General features: G+C 46.4%; 1 protein-coding gene across 1 annotated transcript in view; it reads right to left on the bottom strand.

Annotated features, from left to right (window-relative positions):
• The window catches only part of SVIP (small VCP interacting protein), a gene marked incomplete at its 3' end in the record, with an annotated part of 7,236 nt that extends 3,746 nt beyond the window's left edge, over nt 1-3,490 (bottom strand). The window contains exon 1 of the mRNA XM_082270527.1: nt 3,389-3,490. Within this exon, the coding sequence (XP_082126653.1) occupies nt 3,389-3,451 (63 nt within the window). The 5' untranslated portion in view covers nt 3,452-3,490. The remainder of the gene's footprint in view (nt 1-3,388) is intronic.
• Nucleotides 3,491-14,313: the final 10,823 nt, after the last annotated feature.

Here is a 14,313-nt window from a genome sequence, read left to right as displayed (position 1 = left end):
ACGGCCCAGTCTCTGAAGGGAGGGGATCATGCTCTGCTTCAGTATGTCACAGTACATGTTGGCATTCATGGTTCCCTCAATGAACTGTAGCTCCCCAGTGCCGGCAGCACTCATGCAGCCCCAGACCATGACACTCCCACCACCATGCTTGACTGTAGGAAGACACACTTGTCTTTGTACTCCTCACCTGGTTGCCGCCACACACGCCTGACACCATCTGACACCAAATAAGTTTATCTTGGTCTCATCAGACCACAGGAGATGGTTCCAGTAATCCATGTACTTAGTCTGCTTGTCTTCAGCAAACTGTTTTCTGGCTTTCTTGTCCATCATCTTTAGAAGAGGCTTCCTTCTGGGATGACAGTCATGCAGACCAATTTGATGCAGTGTGCGGCGTATGGTCTGAGCACTGACAGGCTGACCCCTCCCCCACCCCTTCAACCTCTGCAGCAATGCTGGCAGCACTCATACATCTATTTCCCAAAGACAACCTCTGGATATGACGCTGAGCACTGCACTCAACTTCTTTGGTCAACCATGGCGAGGTCTGTTCTGAGTGGAACCTGTCCTGGTAAATCACTGTATGGTTTGGCCACCGTGCTGCAGCTCAGTTTCGGGGTCTTGGCAATCTTCTTATAGCCTAGGCCATCTTCATGTAGAGCAACAATTCTTTTTTTCAGATCCTCAGAGAGTTCTTTGCCATGAGGTGCCATGTTGAACTTCCAGTGACCAGTATGAGAGAGTGAGAGCGATAACACAAAATTCAACACACCTCCCCCCATTCACACCTGAGACCTTGTAACACTAACGAGTCACATGACACCGGGGAGGGAAAATGGCTAATTGGGCCATATTTGGACATTGTCACTTAGGGGTGTACTCACTTTTGTTGCCAGCGGTTTAGACATTAATGGCTGTGTTGAGTTATTTTGAGGGGACAGCAAATTTACACTGTTATACAAGCTGTACACTCACTACTTTACATTGTAGCAAAGTGTCATTTCTTCAGTGTTGTCACATGAAAAGATAGAATAAAATATTTACAGAAATGTGAGGGGTGTACTTACTTTTGTGAGATACTGTAGATTTATTGGGATTTTGTTTACCGAAGACACGAAGCAGAATACATATTGGCCTAAATTTATGAAGAATTTAGATTTTTTTATTGGGAATGTTATATAGCAGAAAGTAAAAAACAAAAAACTCACACAGGTGATGAAATACCAACAAAAGAAAGATCTGTTTGTGGGAACACAAAAAAAAAAAAAAAAAAAAAAAGACAAAATTTGGATACAGCGTCGCACGACCACGCAATTGTCAATTAAAGTAACAGAGCCGTATCGCAAAAAAATGGCCTGGGGGGGGGGGGGGGTAAATCTTCTGGAGGTCAAGTGGTTAATATTAGAAATTAATAAATAAATGTCAACATTAGTAATAAATAAAGGCAATCAAAATGTATTAAAGAAATGTTCATATGAGCAATAAAAATTATTAGTTATCCGTCAATCTATTCTTCTTCTTCTAAATGTAGCCATTTATTGTTAGTGGATGACTAATCTTTATTATTGCTTATATAAACGTTTATTATTGATTACCTGTATTGATATTTCTTTATTTTAAATCGCTCAGATAACTTTTTCCATTAATTACTAATAATAATTTATATATAATTTTATTTTTTTACCACTTTTCCCATTCATGTAATGATATTTGGATGGATTTTTGTGAATAATAAGAACATTCACTGCACAGCCAGAGGAAGGGATGGAACCGGGGAGCGACCCCTGAGGTCTGCACACCAAGAGCACCCCACCCCCAACATCTCACCTAACCCCACCCTGTACCCTTCCCCCACCACCTGACACCCCCTGTACCACCCAATACACCCCCCAACAGCCCCTGAACATCTCCCCCCACCACCCAATACCTCCAATGCCCCAAAACCACATCTCACCTAACCCCCCCCCTGTACCCTTCCCCCACCACCCGATACCCCTTGTACCACCCAACACCCCCTGCACCCACCCCCACTACCACCCCCTGCACCCCCGCCCACCACCCAATACCACCCCCCCAACCATCCAATACACCCCCCCCACCACTACCATCCCCCACCCCCTGCACCACCCCCCCCCCACTACCATCCCCCACCACCCAATACACCCCCCCACTACCACCCCCTGCACCCCCACCCACCACCCAATACACCCCCCCAACCATCCAATACACCCCCCCCCACCACTACCATCCCCCACCCCCTGCACCACCCCCCCACTACCATCCCCCACCACCCAATACACCCTCCCACTACCACCCCCTGCACCACCCCCCCAGTACCACCCAATACACCCCCCCCAATACCACCCCCTCCCCCTGCACCCCCCCACTACCACCCCCTGCACCACCCCCCCACTACCATCCCCCACCACCCAATACACCCTCCCACTACCACCCCCTGCACCACCCCCCCAGTACCACCCAATACACCCCCCCCAATACCACCCCCTCCCCCTGCACCCCCCCACTACCACCCCCTGCACCACCCCCCCAGTACCACCCAATACACCCCCCCCAATACCACCCCCTCCCCCTGCACCCCCCACCACCCAATACACCCTCCCACTACCACCCAATACCACCCCCCGCACCCCCCCACTACCATCCCCCAACACCCAATACACCCCCCCACTACCACCCCCTGCACCCCCCCCCCAACCACCCAATACACCCCCCCCGCTACTACATCCCCCACCACCCAATACCACCCCCTGCACCCCCCACTACCATCCCCCACCACCCAATACACCCCCCCACACTACCACCCCCCCCCCAATACCACCCCCTGCACCACCCCCCCAGTACCACCCAATACACCCACCCCCAATACCAAACCCCTCCCCCTGCACCCCCCCCGCCACCCAATACACCCCCCCACTACCACCCCCTGCACCCCCCCAATACACCCCCTCCCCCGCTACTACATCCCCCACCACCCAATACCACCCCCCCACTACCACCCCCTGCACCCCCCCACCACCACCCAACAGCCCCTGCACCACCTCCCCACATGACACCCCCTGAGCCCCTCCCCCACCACCTGACTCTACCACACAATACCCCCCTCCCCCTCTACTTGACAACCTCTGCGCCACATAATAACCTCCCCACCACCACTTCACACCCCTGAACCCCTCCCCCACCACCTGACACCTAATACCCCCCACTTGACACCCCCTGCATCACCAAATAACCACCCGACCCCCACCCCCTGAATATCTCCCTCACCACACGACCCCTCCCCCCTAACATCTCACCGAACTGTTTCGCCAACTACCCGACCCCCTCCCCCCGCCATCCAATCCCCCAACATCTCCCCTCCCCCTCTCACCGGGTCCGGAGTCTCTATGACATCGTCGGCGGCTCCCCCCAGACACGGCAGACAAATCCCCATCCCTGACCGACTATTCCGACACCAGGGCAGGACAGTGCGGGGGAGGGGCCACAGCCAGTCACAACAACACGTGTTCATATACTGGAGGGGGCGGAGTCCTTCCCTGACATGTCTCCACCTTCCTCACTATAGGAATAGAAGAAGCGGCCATATTACCGAAGACCAAATTACACGGAGCTCTATGGAGGAAACCAACACAACATGGCGCCTGAGGAGGAGACGGGAATGGGGAACGGAGCTCCGTCATCACAGCGGAGACTGCTAGAAAATCTGTATAGAATCTAATCACATCACTGAGCTGTGTAATGAGGAGGACTACAAGTCCCAGAATACCAATATCACCCAATACAGATCCAGATAGATCTGTCCCTGGGGGTGACCCCCCCCCATACATCATTATTATTATCATCTAATGATAAGAAATGATAATAATTGGATGTTCATTGATGTCTGATAAATTATTTATTGATTTCTTGTTGTGTTTTGATTGCAAAATGAAATTAAATAAATAAATAATGAAATAATTGATCTCCCCCTCCCCCCTTCATGATTTTCTATTCAGCACTGCACTACTTTACCTGCTAATTGCGCGGTCATACAACACAAATTACCACCTAAGGACCGCGCCCATTTCTGACACTTTTTCTTTATAAGATAAAATCTTTATTTTTTGCTAGAAAACTACTTAGAACCCCCAAACATTATATATATATATATTTATAGCAAAGACCCTGGAGAATAAAATGACGGTCATTGCAATATTTTTTGTCACGCGGTATTTGCGCTGCGGTCTTCCAAACGCCACTTTTTTTTTGGGGGGAAAAATTACGAAAAATCCCATTTCACTGCATTTAAAAAATACTAAACAGTAAAGTGAGTCCATTTTTTTTGTATATTGTGAAAGAAGATGTCACACCGAGTAAATAGATACCCAACATGTTACCGTTTCAAATTGCGCCCCCCCCGTGGGATGGCGACAAACTACGGTCAATAGAGATCTCAATAGGCGACGCTTTTTTTAACCACTTGCCAACTGCCGCACGACGATATACAGCGGCGGTCAGCCCCTCACAGGCTAGGTGACGTATCGGTACGTCACTAGCCTGTGAGGCTCTAGGGAGCGAGCGCTCGGTCACGGACCCCCCCCCCCCCTGCGCGTGTGAGCGGTGGACCCGATGTCCGCCAGTCACTCGGCGATCGTCGGTAGAGAGGGAGAAAGGCAGGCGGCTGATGTAAACAAAACCGCCTGTCATTCTCCCCTGTGTAACTGCAGAGATCATATGATCCTGCTATGTAGGACCGTAGATCTCTGCTGTTACATGAAAAGCCACACCCCCCCCCCCCCACAGTTAGAAGCACACCCCTAAGGACACACTTAACCCCTGCCTCTCCAATAAAATTAACCCCTTCCCCGCCAGTGTCATTTTTACAGTAACAGTGCATATGTATAGCACTGATTACTGCAGTAAAGTCACTGGTACCCCCAAAAGTGTCAAAAATGTCAGTCAAGGATCCGATCTGTCTGCCGCAATGTCGCAGTCCCGCAAAAAAAATCGCAGATCGCCGCCATTACTAGTTAAAAAAAAAAAAAACAATAAAAATGACAAAAATCTTTCCCTTAGTAAATGCGATAACTTTTGCGCAAACCAATCAAAATACACTTATTGCGATTTTTTTTTTTTTTTTACCAAACATATGTAGCAGAATACAAATTGGCCTAAAATGTTAAAAATTTTGATTTTTACATTTTTTTTGGGGGAATTTCATATTAAAAAAATGTGAAAAATATTGTTATTTTTGCAGAATTGTCGCTCTTTTTTTGTTTATAGCGCATGATCAAAAAAATCACACAGGTGATCAAATACCACCAAAAGAAAGCTCTGTTTGTGGGGAAAAAAGGACGTCAAATTCGTTTGGGTACAGCGTCGCAAGACCGCACAATTGTCTGTTAAAGTCACGCAGTGCCGAATCCCAAAATAGGCCCTGGTCAGGAAGGGGGTAAAATCTTCCGGGGCTTAACTGGTTAACGGTTACCAGTTTAGAGTTAGAGCGTAGCTCTTTTTTTTTAATTATTGCTCACGCTCTGGCGATCGCAGCGATACCTCACATGCGTGGTTTGAGCAGCGATTGCATTTGCGGCGCGACTTCCATATGCGTTTTCTTTCGTGCACGAGCTCACGGCAACAGGGGCGGCTACATTTTTTTTTTCTATTTATTTATTTATTTTTTATTTTATTTAAAAAAAAAAATAATCTGATTACTTTTATTGCTGTCACAAGCAATGTAAACATCCCTTGTGACAGTAATAGGAGTGACAGGTACTCTTTATGGAGGGGGAGGGGGGGGGATGTGACAGTAATAGGCAGTGACAGGTACTCTTTATGGAGGGGGAGGGGGGGGAATGTGACAGTAATAGGAGTGACAGGTACTCTTTATGGAGGGGGAGGGGGGGGAATGTGACAGCAATAGGCAGTGACAGGTACTCTTTATTGAGGGATCGAGGGTCAGACCCCAAACCCCTTCACTGCACTTCAATGTATTCAAAACGCCGAAAACTGCATTTTTGAATACATTCACTTTTTTAATCTGCCGCCTTTAGCAGCAGAGTAACCTGGAAGTGACGTCATGGACGCCGCCTCCGGGTTACGTCATCGGAGACCCAATCAAAGCTGCTTCCGGCTTAGAGCGGGACTCCATCCAGCCGGTGGATGCGCCGGCTGGTTGCTTGGGTCTTCCAGTGGGACGGGAGACCCGGGCAATGCCACGGAAGGCGGCTGGAGGGGGGGGGGGAGGTCCCCTCCCGCTCACCGGGGTAACGATCTAGCGGCTCCCGAGTCATTACCGCCATAAAGCCAACCGGCGGCTCTAAAAAATGGTACCGGGGTTATGCCTCTAGCCAGAGGCATCATCCTGGTACAACCACTTACATGCAGCCGACGTACATGTACAGGGTTTTGCGGTAAGTGGTTAAATCATAGACAGATGGGTAATAAGCCCCTCCCACTAGGAGCGACCAGGTAGACCCAAAGGCTTTGACACGCCCAGGGGGGCGGGGTCCCTGGGTTATTACCCCTGGCCTCACCGTTGCATCTTCAATCCTCAATTAATGGCGTTAGCGTTTGGTCTCGGCTCTGCTCCCAGGGTCTTCACCAAGGTGTTAGCCCCTATCCTGGCTCTGCTATGACGGAGAGGAATAGCGATCCTGGACGATCTTCTTCTCCGAGCAGACTCTGAAGCTGACCATTCACGCTCTGAAGCCATTCGGTTGGAATCTCAACCTTCAGAAATCTGCCCTGGTTCAAAACAACTAGACTGGAGTATCTAGGGATGATCCTAGATTCAGCCTCGGCAAAGGTATTTCTACCTCCTGTGAAGTTACAGAAGTTAAGGGAAGCGATTCTGTCACTGCTGGCTTGCGACCTGGTGTCTCTCAGGTCACCTTTGCAGGTGCTGGGCCTGATGGTGTCCTCCTTCGAGGCCGTACCATATGCTCAGGCCTACACAAGACTTTTGCATCAGGAGATCCTTGTCAAATGGGACAAGGATCCTCTATCCATGGACAGTCTGATTCGTTTGATTCAGAGATCCAAGGACTCCTTGAATTGGTGGCTCAGCTCTCTGAATCTTCTCCAAGGGAAATCCTTCCTTCCAGTATTCTGGACAGTGGTGAGTGGTGGCACCTTGAATGTTCAAGGGACCTGGACATTGGAAGAGTCCAAGCTCCCGATCAACGTTTTGGAACTGAGAGCAATCAAGTTGAGCCTGTTCCACTGGACATGCAATCTCAAGGAGTGTTCTGTCCGAGTCCAGTCTGACAATGTCACGGCCGCGGCATATGTCAATCATGAAGGGAGCACCATGAGTGGCCTGGTGGTTCTGGAGGTAGCTGAGATCCTGCGCTGGGCAGAGGACTACGTCCCAGCCCTCTCCGCCGTGTACATTACCAGCATAGACAATTGGCAGGCGGACTACCTGAGTCGCCAAACCCTGGATCAGGGAGAGTGGTCCCTGCATCCACAAGTGTTCCACCAGCTGTGTCTCCGGTGGGGGACCCCGGATGTGGACCTGATCGCCTCCAGACAAAACAGAAAAGTTTCAAAGTTTGTGGCTCGGTCCAGAGATCCTCTGGCCGATGCAGTAGACGCCCTGGTGGCTCCCTGGAGCCAGTACGGGCTAATTTATGCTTTCCCTCCACTAAAAATGTTATCTTGCCTGCTACGCAGGGTCAAGTTGGAGGGGATTCCGGTAATTCTGGTGGCCCCCGGAGATCCTGGTACGCCAACGTGATTCGGCTGAAGGTCGCATGTCCGTGGACACTTCCTCTGCAGGAAGATCTTCTGTCTCAGGGTCCGATCTTCCATCCTGCTTTAGAGTCGCTGGTTTAGGAGATATTCGCCCTGCATGCAGCCGCTGACACCAGCGGCGCATGCGGTCTGAAGGTCCGGCTGACCTTCAGAGCCCTTTGCCGGCTCCCTGCCGGAAAGTAAACTCCAGCGCGCATGCGCGGGAGTGACGTCATCGCGGCTCTGGCCACTCACAGTGCTAGAGCCGCCGAACCCGGAAGAGACGCCAAGGGAACATGACAGCTCCCTCAGTGCTGTCCAGGCGACTGTGTCGGGGCCTTTCTTTCATTATGCCTTTCTCCTGCAGGGTTTGTTTTTGTTTTTTGCTTATGAGGATACAACCGCTTTAAGTGTCAGACCTCGGCCTTGGCTGTGTACTTCCAACTCCCTTTGGCTATGCACTCTTTGATTCGTACATTTCTTCAGGGGGTTCGCCAGTTGGCTCTCCCCAGGAGGTCTCAGTTACCTCCTTGGGACCTTAATATGATTCTATGGGTTCTTCATAAATCTCCTTTCGAGAACATAAGACACATTTCCTTGCTCGCCTTGTCGCAGAAAGTTGCCTTTTTGGTGGCTATCACCTCTGCGCGCAGGGTTTCTGAACTAGCGGCGCTATCTTTCCGCTCTCCTTATCTGGTACTACACAGGGATACGGCAGTGTTACGGCCTAATCCATGGTTTCTTCCTAAGGTGGTTTCAGACTTCCAACTGAACGAAGACCTAGTGCTTCCGTCACTCTATCCCAAACCTTCCCATCCTAAGGAAATTGCCTTGCATTGCTGGATGTGGTTCGGGCGATACGGATGTATCTGAAGACTACTGAGTCCTTTCGTAAGTCGGGCTCTCTGTTTGTGAATACGGATGGACCACGTAAGGGTCAGGCTGCGTCTGCGGCGACCATCTCTCGATGGTTCAGAGAGACGTTGGGGAAGGCGTAGTATTCTCTTAAGGGCAAGGTTCCTCCTTTCCCTGTCACGGCTCACTCTACGCAGGCGTTGAGAACCTCTTGGGCTTTCCGCCATAAGGCGTCTGTGATGCAGGTTTGCAAGGTGGCCACTTGGTCGTCTGTACATACACTCACCAATTTTACAGAGTGGATTTGTTTGCATCCTCGGATGCGTCCTTTGGCTGCAAGGTTTTGCAGGCCGCCATTTAAGGAGCAGTCTACTTTTCCTTCTCCTTTAGGGTTTTGTTACAATTGGGCCACAGTTGTTGCTTGTTGGGTTCCATGTTATATAGTTGGCTATGTTAGCGGTGGGAACTGCATTCTTTTATGTTTGTCCGTTCCCCACCCCTCAGTGGTTGCTGCTTTTGGACATCCCATCCGTCTATGATTTAAAGCAGCAGCTACGTCTGTCGGTGGACCAAAGAGAAAATTGGGTTTTTTACTTACTGTAAAATTCATTTCTCTGAGTCCACCGACGGATGTAGCTCCCACCCCTCTTTTCTCTGAAGAGTTGGGTTTTGATTATTATTCACTGCTTGCAACTAAACTGCAGATGCAACGGTGAGGCCAGGGGTAATAACTGAATACAAATGCAGCCACACTTTTCACAGATTTATTTGTATCATTTACCATTTTCCTTCCACTTCACAATTATGTGCCACTTTGTGTCGGTCTATCACATAAAATCCCAATAAAGTACATTTTACGTTTTTGGTTGTAACATGAGAATGTGGGAAATTTCACAGGGTATGAATACTTTTTCAAGGCACTGTATAACCCCCCCCCCCCCCGATTGAATGTGACCCATTCAAGTGAGAGGTACTGACTGATCACGGCATGCTAGTGTGAGGTTAACCACTTCTGGACCAGAAGATTTGCCCCCTTGCCCCATAATCTGAACGATGATGTTAATAGATTCCTAACGTGTCACACTTTAAGGGTTACCACTTATGGACCGGAAGATTTTCCCACTTAATGACCAGGCCATATTTTGCGATTCGGAGAATGGCTGCTATACACAACATGCACTGAGCTTTGTTGAGGATCTTGTAGTTATCACATTAAGTCACAAGATGGCGCCATCACTCAACTTTTAGAATACAACCTAACCCTAAACTATTCTGTTCTGTTGCAAAAGCAAACAATAAAGACAAATGATATTCTATCAGCATTTATGTCATATCAGATTATCAGGCCAAATAATAAAGCGGAGAAAATATAAATGAAGACATGTTATACAGCAACTAACGGGAACCTCATTGTTTCTTGAAGGCATTCAAAGCAGAATAAAAAACAGTTTCTGATTGGCTGTACTGTTTTTTTTTATTTTTTTTTAACGCTTGCTGACCAGGCCTTTTCTGACATTTGTTGTTTACAAGTTTAAATCAGTATTTTTTGCTAGAAAACTACTTTTAACCCACAAACACTCGTGGAATGACGCCAAACTATGGTACTTCTCCATAGGCGACGCTTTGTTTATAGGTTAACAGTTTAGAGTTACAGAGGAGGTCTAGAATTATTGCTCTCGCTCTGATGATCGCAGTGATACCTCACATGTGTGCTGCAAACACCGTTTACATATGCGGGGCGCGACTTACGTATGTGTTCGCTTCTGTGTGCAAACACGCGGGGATGGGGCAATTTACTTTTTTTTTTCTTATTTATTTTACTTTTTTATTTTCACACTGTCCCTATTTATTTAATATTTTTTTTTTATGTAAACATCTCTTGTAATAGATATAAGCATGACAGGTCCTCTTTATGGGTCAAAAAGATCCCAAATCTCTAATTTAGGCCCCTTTCACACATGTGCAACTTGTCATGCAACTTTGGACATCAGAGTTGCAGGATATGTTGTTCTCCATGTTTTCCAATGATAACCATTCATATATGCGCAACTTAAAGTTGCAGCAACTTCAAAGTAGTTCATGCATTACTTTGGTCTGCAACTTCAGGGCCATAGACTTCAATGTTAACCCTCAGAAGTTGCATGAAAGTCATACCAAATTGTTATACTATGCAACTTGTGTGCAACAGTTGTCCATTAAAACTGGTCAAAGCCAAAGTGGTATCCATGTTGCACCCATCCAAAGTTGTGTCAAAGATGCATCAAAGTTGCACCAAAGTTGCACTCCAAAGTCGGTGCAACTTTGGAGTCGTACAAGTGTGAAAGGGGCCTTACCCTTAAAAGCAAAGAAAAAAAAAATGTTTTTTTTTTTTTTGAAGCTTTGACTTTAACTACTTCCAGTCCCGGCCTTTTCTGGCACTTTTTGTTCACATTTAACAATCAATTTTTGCTAGAAAATTACTTAGAAGCCCCAAACATTATATATATATATATATATATATATAGATATATATATTTTGTTTTAGCAGAGACCCTAAAGAATAAAATGGAGATCATCGCAATATTTTATGTCACACTGTATTTGTGCAGCGGTCTTTCAAATGCAATTTTTTTGGAAAAAATAAAACCTTATTGAATTATAAAACAATAAAATCAGTATAGTTAGCCCAATTTTTTTGTATACGGTAATCTGAAAGATGATGTTACACAGAGTAAATAGATACCTAACGTGTCAAACTTTAATGGTAACCACTTCTGAACCTGGAAGATTTTCCCCCTTAATGCCCAGGCCATTTTTTGCGATTGGGCACTGCGTTACTTTAACTGACAATTGTGCGGTCGTGCGACGCTGTACCCAAATAAAATTGATGTCCTTTTTTCCCCCACAAATAGAGCTTTCTTTTGGTGGTATTTGATCACCTGTGCGATTTTTATTTTTTGCGCTATAAACAAAAAAAAGAGCGACAATTCTGGAAAAAAACAAAAACAATATTTTTTACTTTCTGCTATATGACATTAATAAAAAAATCCTGCGCTAATAGTGAATAAACAGGTGAGTAAAAATGAGTAAAGGTGAAAGCAGCTGAAAAACACTTGATCAATAGTAAGATCAACAATATAAGGCAAAAAATAGTGCAGTGCTATCCAATATGGTGTAACCCATATATCAAAGTGAAGTATTAAATGACATAAAATACACAGTGAACAAAGAAGTCCATACAATGTGTTCCAAAAATTAATAGTAAGTGGTAATAAGAAGTCCCAGAGAGGTGGTGATAGACCCGAAGACTTGGAATCCAAAGATAGAGGCAGGGGTGCACCCGTGGAATATAAGTAGCAAAATGGCAGCTTACCAGAAGCTCAGGCCTCCAACTTAATGGAACGGCCACATACACTAAAGCAATGATTCCAAATGGATCACCTCCTCCAGAAACCAGATAACCAGGTATATTCCTCTATATCATATAGGAACTCAACACATGGTGTCATGAACATATGGAAGGAAATAAGCAGCACATAGCGTAATTCCGTAAAATTTCCACAAGGTTTTATTTAGGTTGCACTTACATGGGTAGCTTGTAAAAAGGCACATCAGAAACATCCAAGGCCGATGCAGAAGATCGCGGCGTTCCGCGTGTATGTGAGCCGGCGTCTAGGGGGCGTGACAGTTGTGCGTCCAGTACTGCCCGACCGGTTTCGTCATACGTGACGTCGAGTCGCAAAGTTCAAGGGGGCCGAATACTTTCACAAGGCACTGTATATATATATATATTTTTTTTTTCTCCCCCAATATGGAGCTTATTCATGCAATAGAAGCCAACAAATATGCCAATTTAGATGTGTTTTATTCAGTTACCCACTGCCTTGTTTTCCATTGGTGTCACGCTCAAAAGGCAAAAACAGACATCTATTAGGTAGTAAATTCAAACACTTAGAGAGAATCGCAATGTCCACCAACCTACAATGGTGGGACAAATTTTTCTTACAACAATATATAGAAACTAAGATTTCTCCCAGAGGTCTGAAGGTCACAAAGGAATGTCCTCTTTCTGACAACAATAGTCAGAAAGAACGGGCCTCTATTGCTGAATTTTGTACCTCAAAATGGATGAAAATTCTCATCCATCACAGGAGGTGAAAAACTCAAAACAGCTCACTCATGATTTCCATGTCTTAGCCCAAGAGATACTCCATTTGGATATCCGCATTCCTCTCCCATGGTTACATACACTCAAGCGTAACACCAAGCGTGATGAAGATGTTCTTATCAAAAATAAACTTAAAAAATTCAGACAGGACCTAGAGGACTATAATTCCAACAGAATTTTTCTCATGGAAATCTACTGTCTTAAATTCTCATTCCAAAACAGTCCCCAATTTTTCTATGTTTAATAATCCATCTACACTCCCTCCATTGATGAGTCTCCACATACCCCTACCTTTGCCTGAACAACATACTATGAGGAATGAGCACAAAAATGAAAATAAGAATATCTATACAAATAAACCTAGGAACTACCAACATTCTAAATATCCCTACCCAGGATATCCAACTAATGTGACATCTTTGGGCCCGCCACCTCCGGACAACACCACCAAAGTTTCATCCCACTCTGTTCCAAAGAGAGCTTCTAATTGTGATACTGAGATTAACAAACACACGTCAATTGAAGGACCCAAACGTACACTTCTTAGTGAGCTCAACAACTTTTATAATTGTCTGAAAATGACTATACCGGTCACAACACCGGCTGTCCACCCTAGGTCCCTTTTATCCAGTTCCTCTCCACCATTGGCCACTACCAATTCCATTTCCCCTGTCAATTCCCATTCCCTTACAAATCAGAATCAGTTAGAATTGTCCTCTTCCCCTTCCTTGTTCCCCTCCTCCAGACCTCCTGAAGTCCTATCCATTGATAACATTAATACAAGAGAAATTTTTTTAGTAAATTGTCCTTCTCTAGCCCTCTCCAAAAAAAAGAAAATACGCAGGAGGGGATGCGGAGGAGGACAACACAAAACAAAAGTTTTTTGACAAGGGTTATCCGAAACCTCTGGTCGAACAGGCTTTTAATCATTATCTCAAGGGAAAACCTTTGAAGTCCATCAAGAAGACTTTTCGACCAGTCAGTACTAGAGATCGACCTATCGGCAACACCAATATATCAGGGGCCGATATGCACTTTCCCCGATATATCGGAATCGGCGTCGGAGGTTACCGATATTGCCGATATTTCGAAAAGTGCTTGTTCCCGGAGTGATGCTCTGCAGCTAGAGGCATTCCCCTCGGTACCGGCGTCCAAAGCCAACGGTAGGCTGTCTTGTAATGACAACCGATGCAGCTGAGAAACCGCTCGGCTGTCATTACAAGGAGTGGGAGGGACCCCCCACCCTCCCACTGCCTTCCGTGGCTCTCCTGGATCTCCCATCCCACCTGAAGATCCGGGCAACGTACCTGCACGGCCGCCGAATACCCGATCAAAGCCTCATTCAGATCTGATCGGGTCTCCATATAAAAACCTGGTGCCAAATAAAAAAAAATGACAGCATTCAAAACAGCCAAACTTGGCGTTTTGAATGCTTTTAAGTGCAGATGAGGGGTTTGGGGTCTTTTAGACCCCCCCATATCCCTCCACAAGAGTACCTGTAAAAAAAAAAAAAATGTTTTAAATGTCCGAAAATATCGTCCAATATCGATATGCGATGACCAAAATATTGGTATCGG

Source organism: Pelophylax lessonae (assembly GCF_965119305.1).
Source record: "Pelophylax lessonae genome assembly, chromosome: 10".
Lineage (NCBI taxonomy): Eukaryota > Metazoa > Chordata > Amphibia > Anura > Ranidae > Pelophylax > Pelophylax lessonae.
Note: the sequence above shows the minus strand (reverse complement) of the source record. Positions and strands in the feature narration are given on the sequence as shown.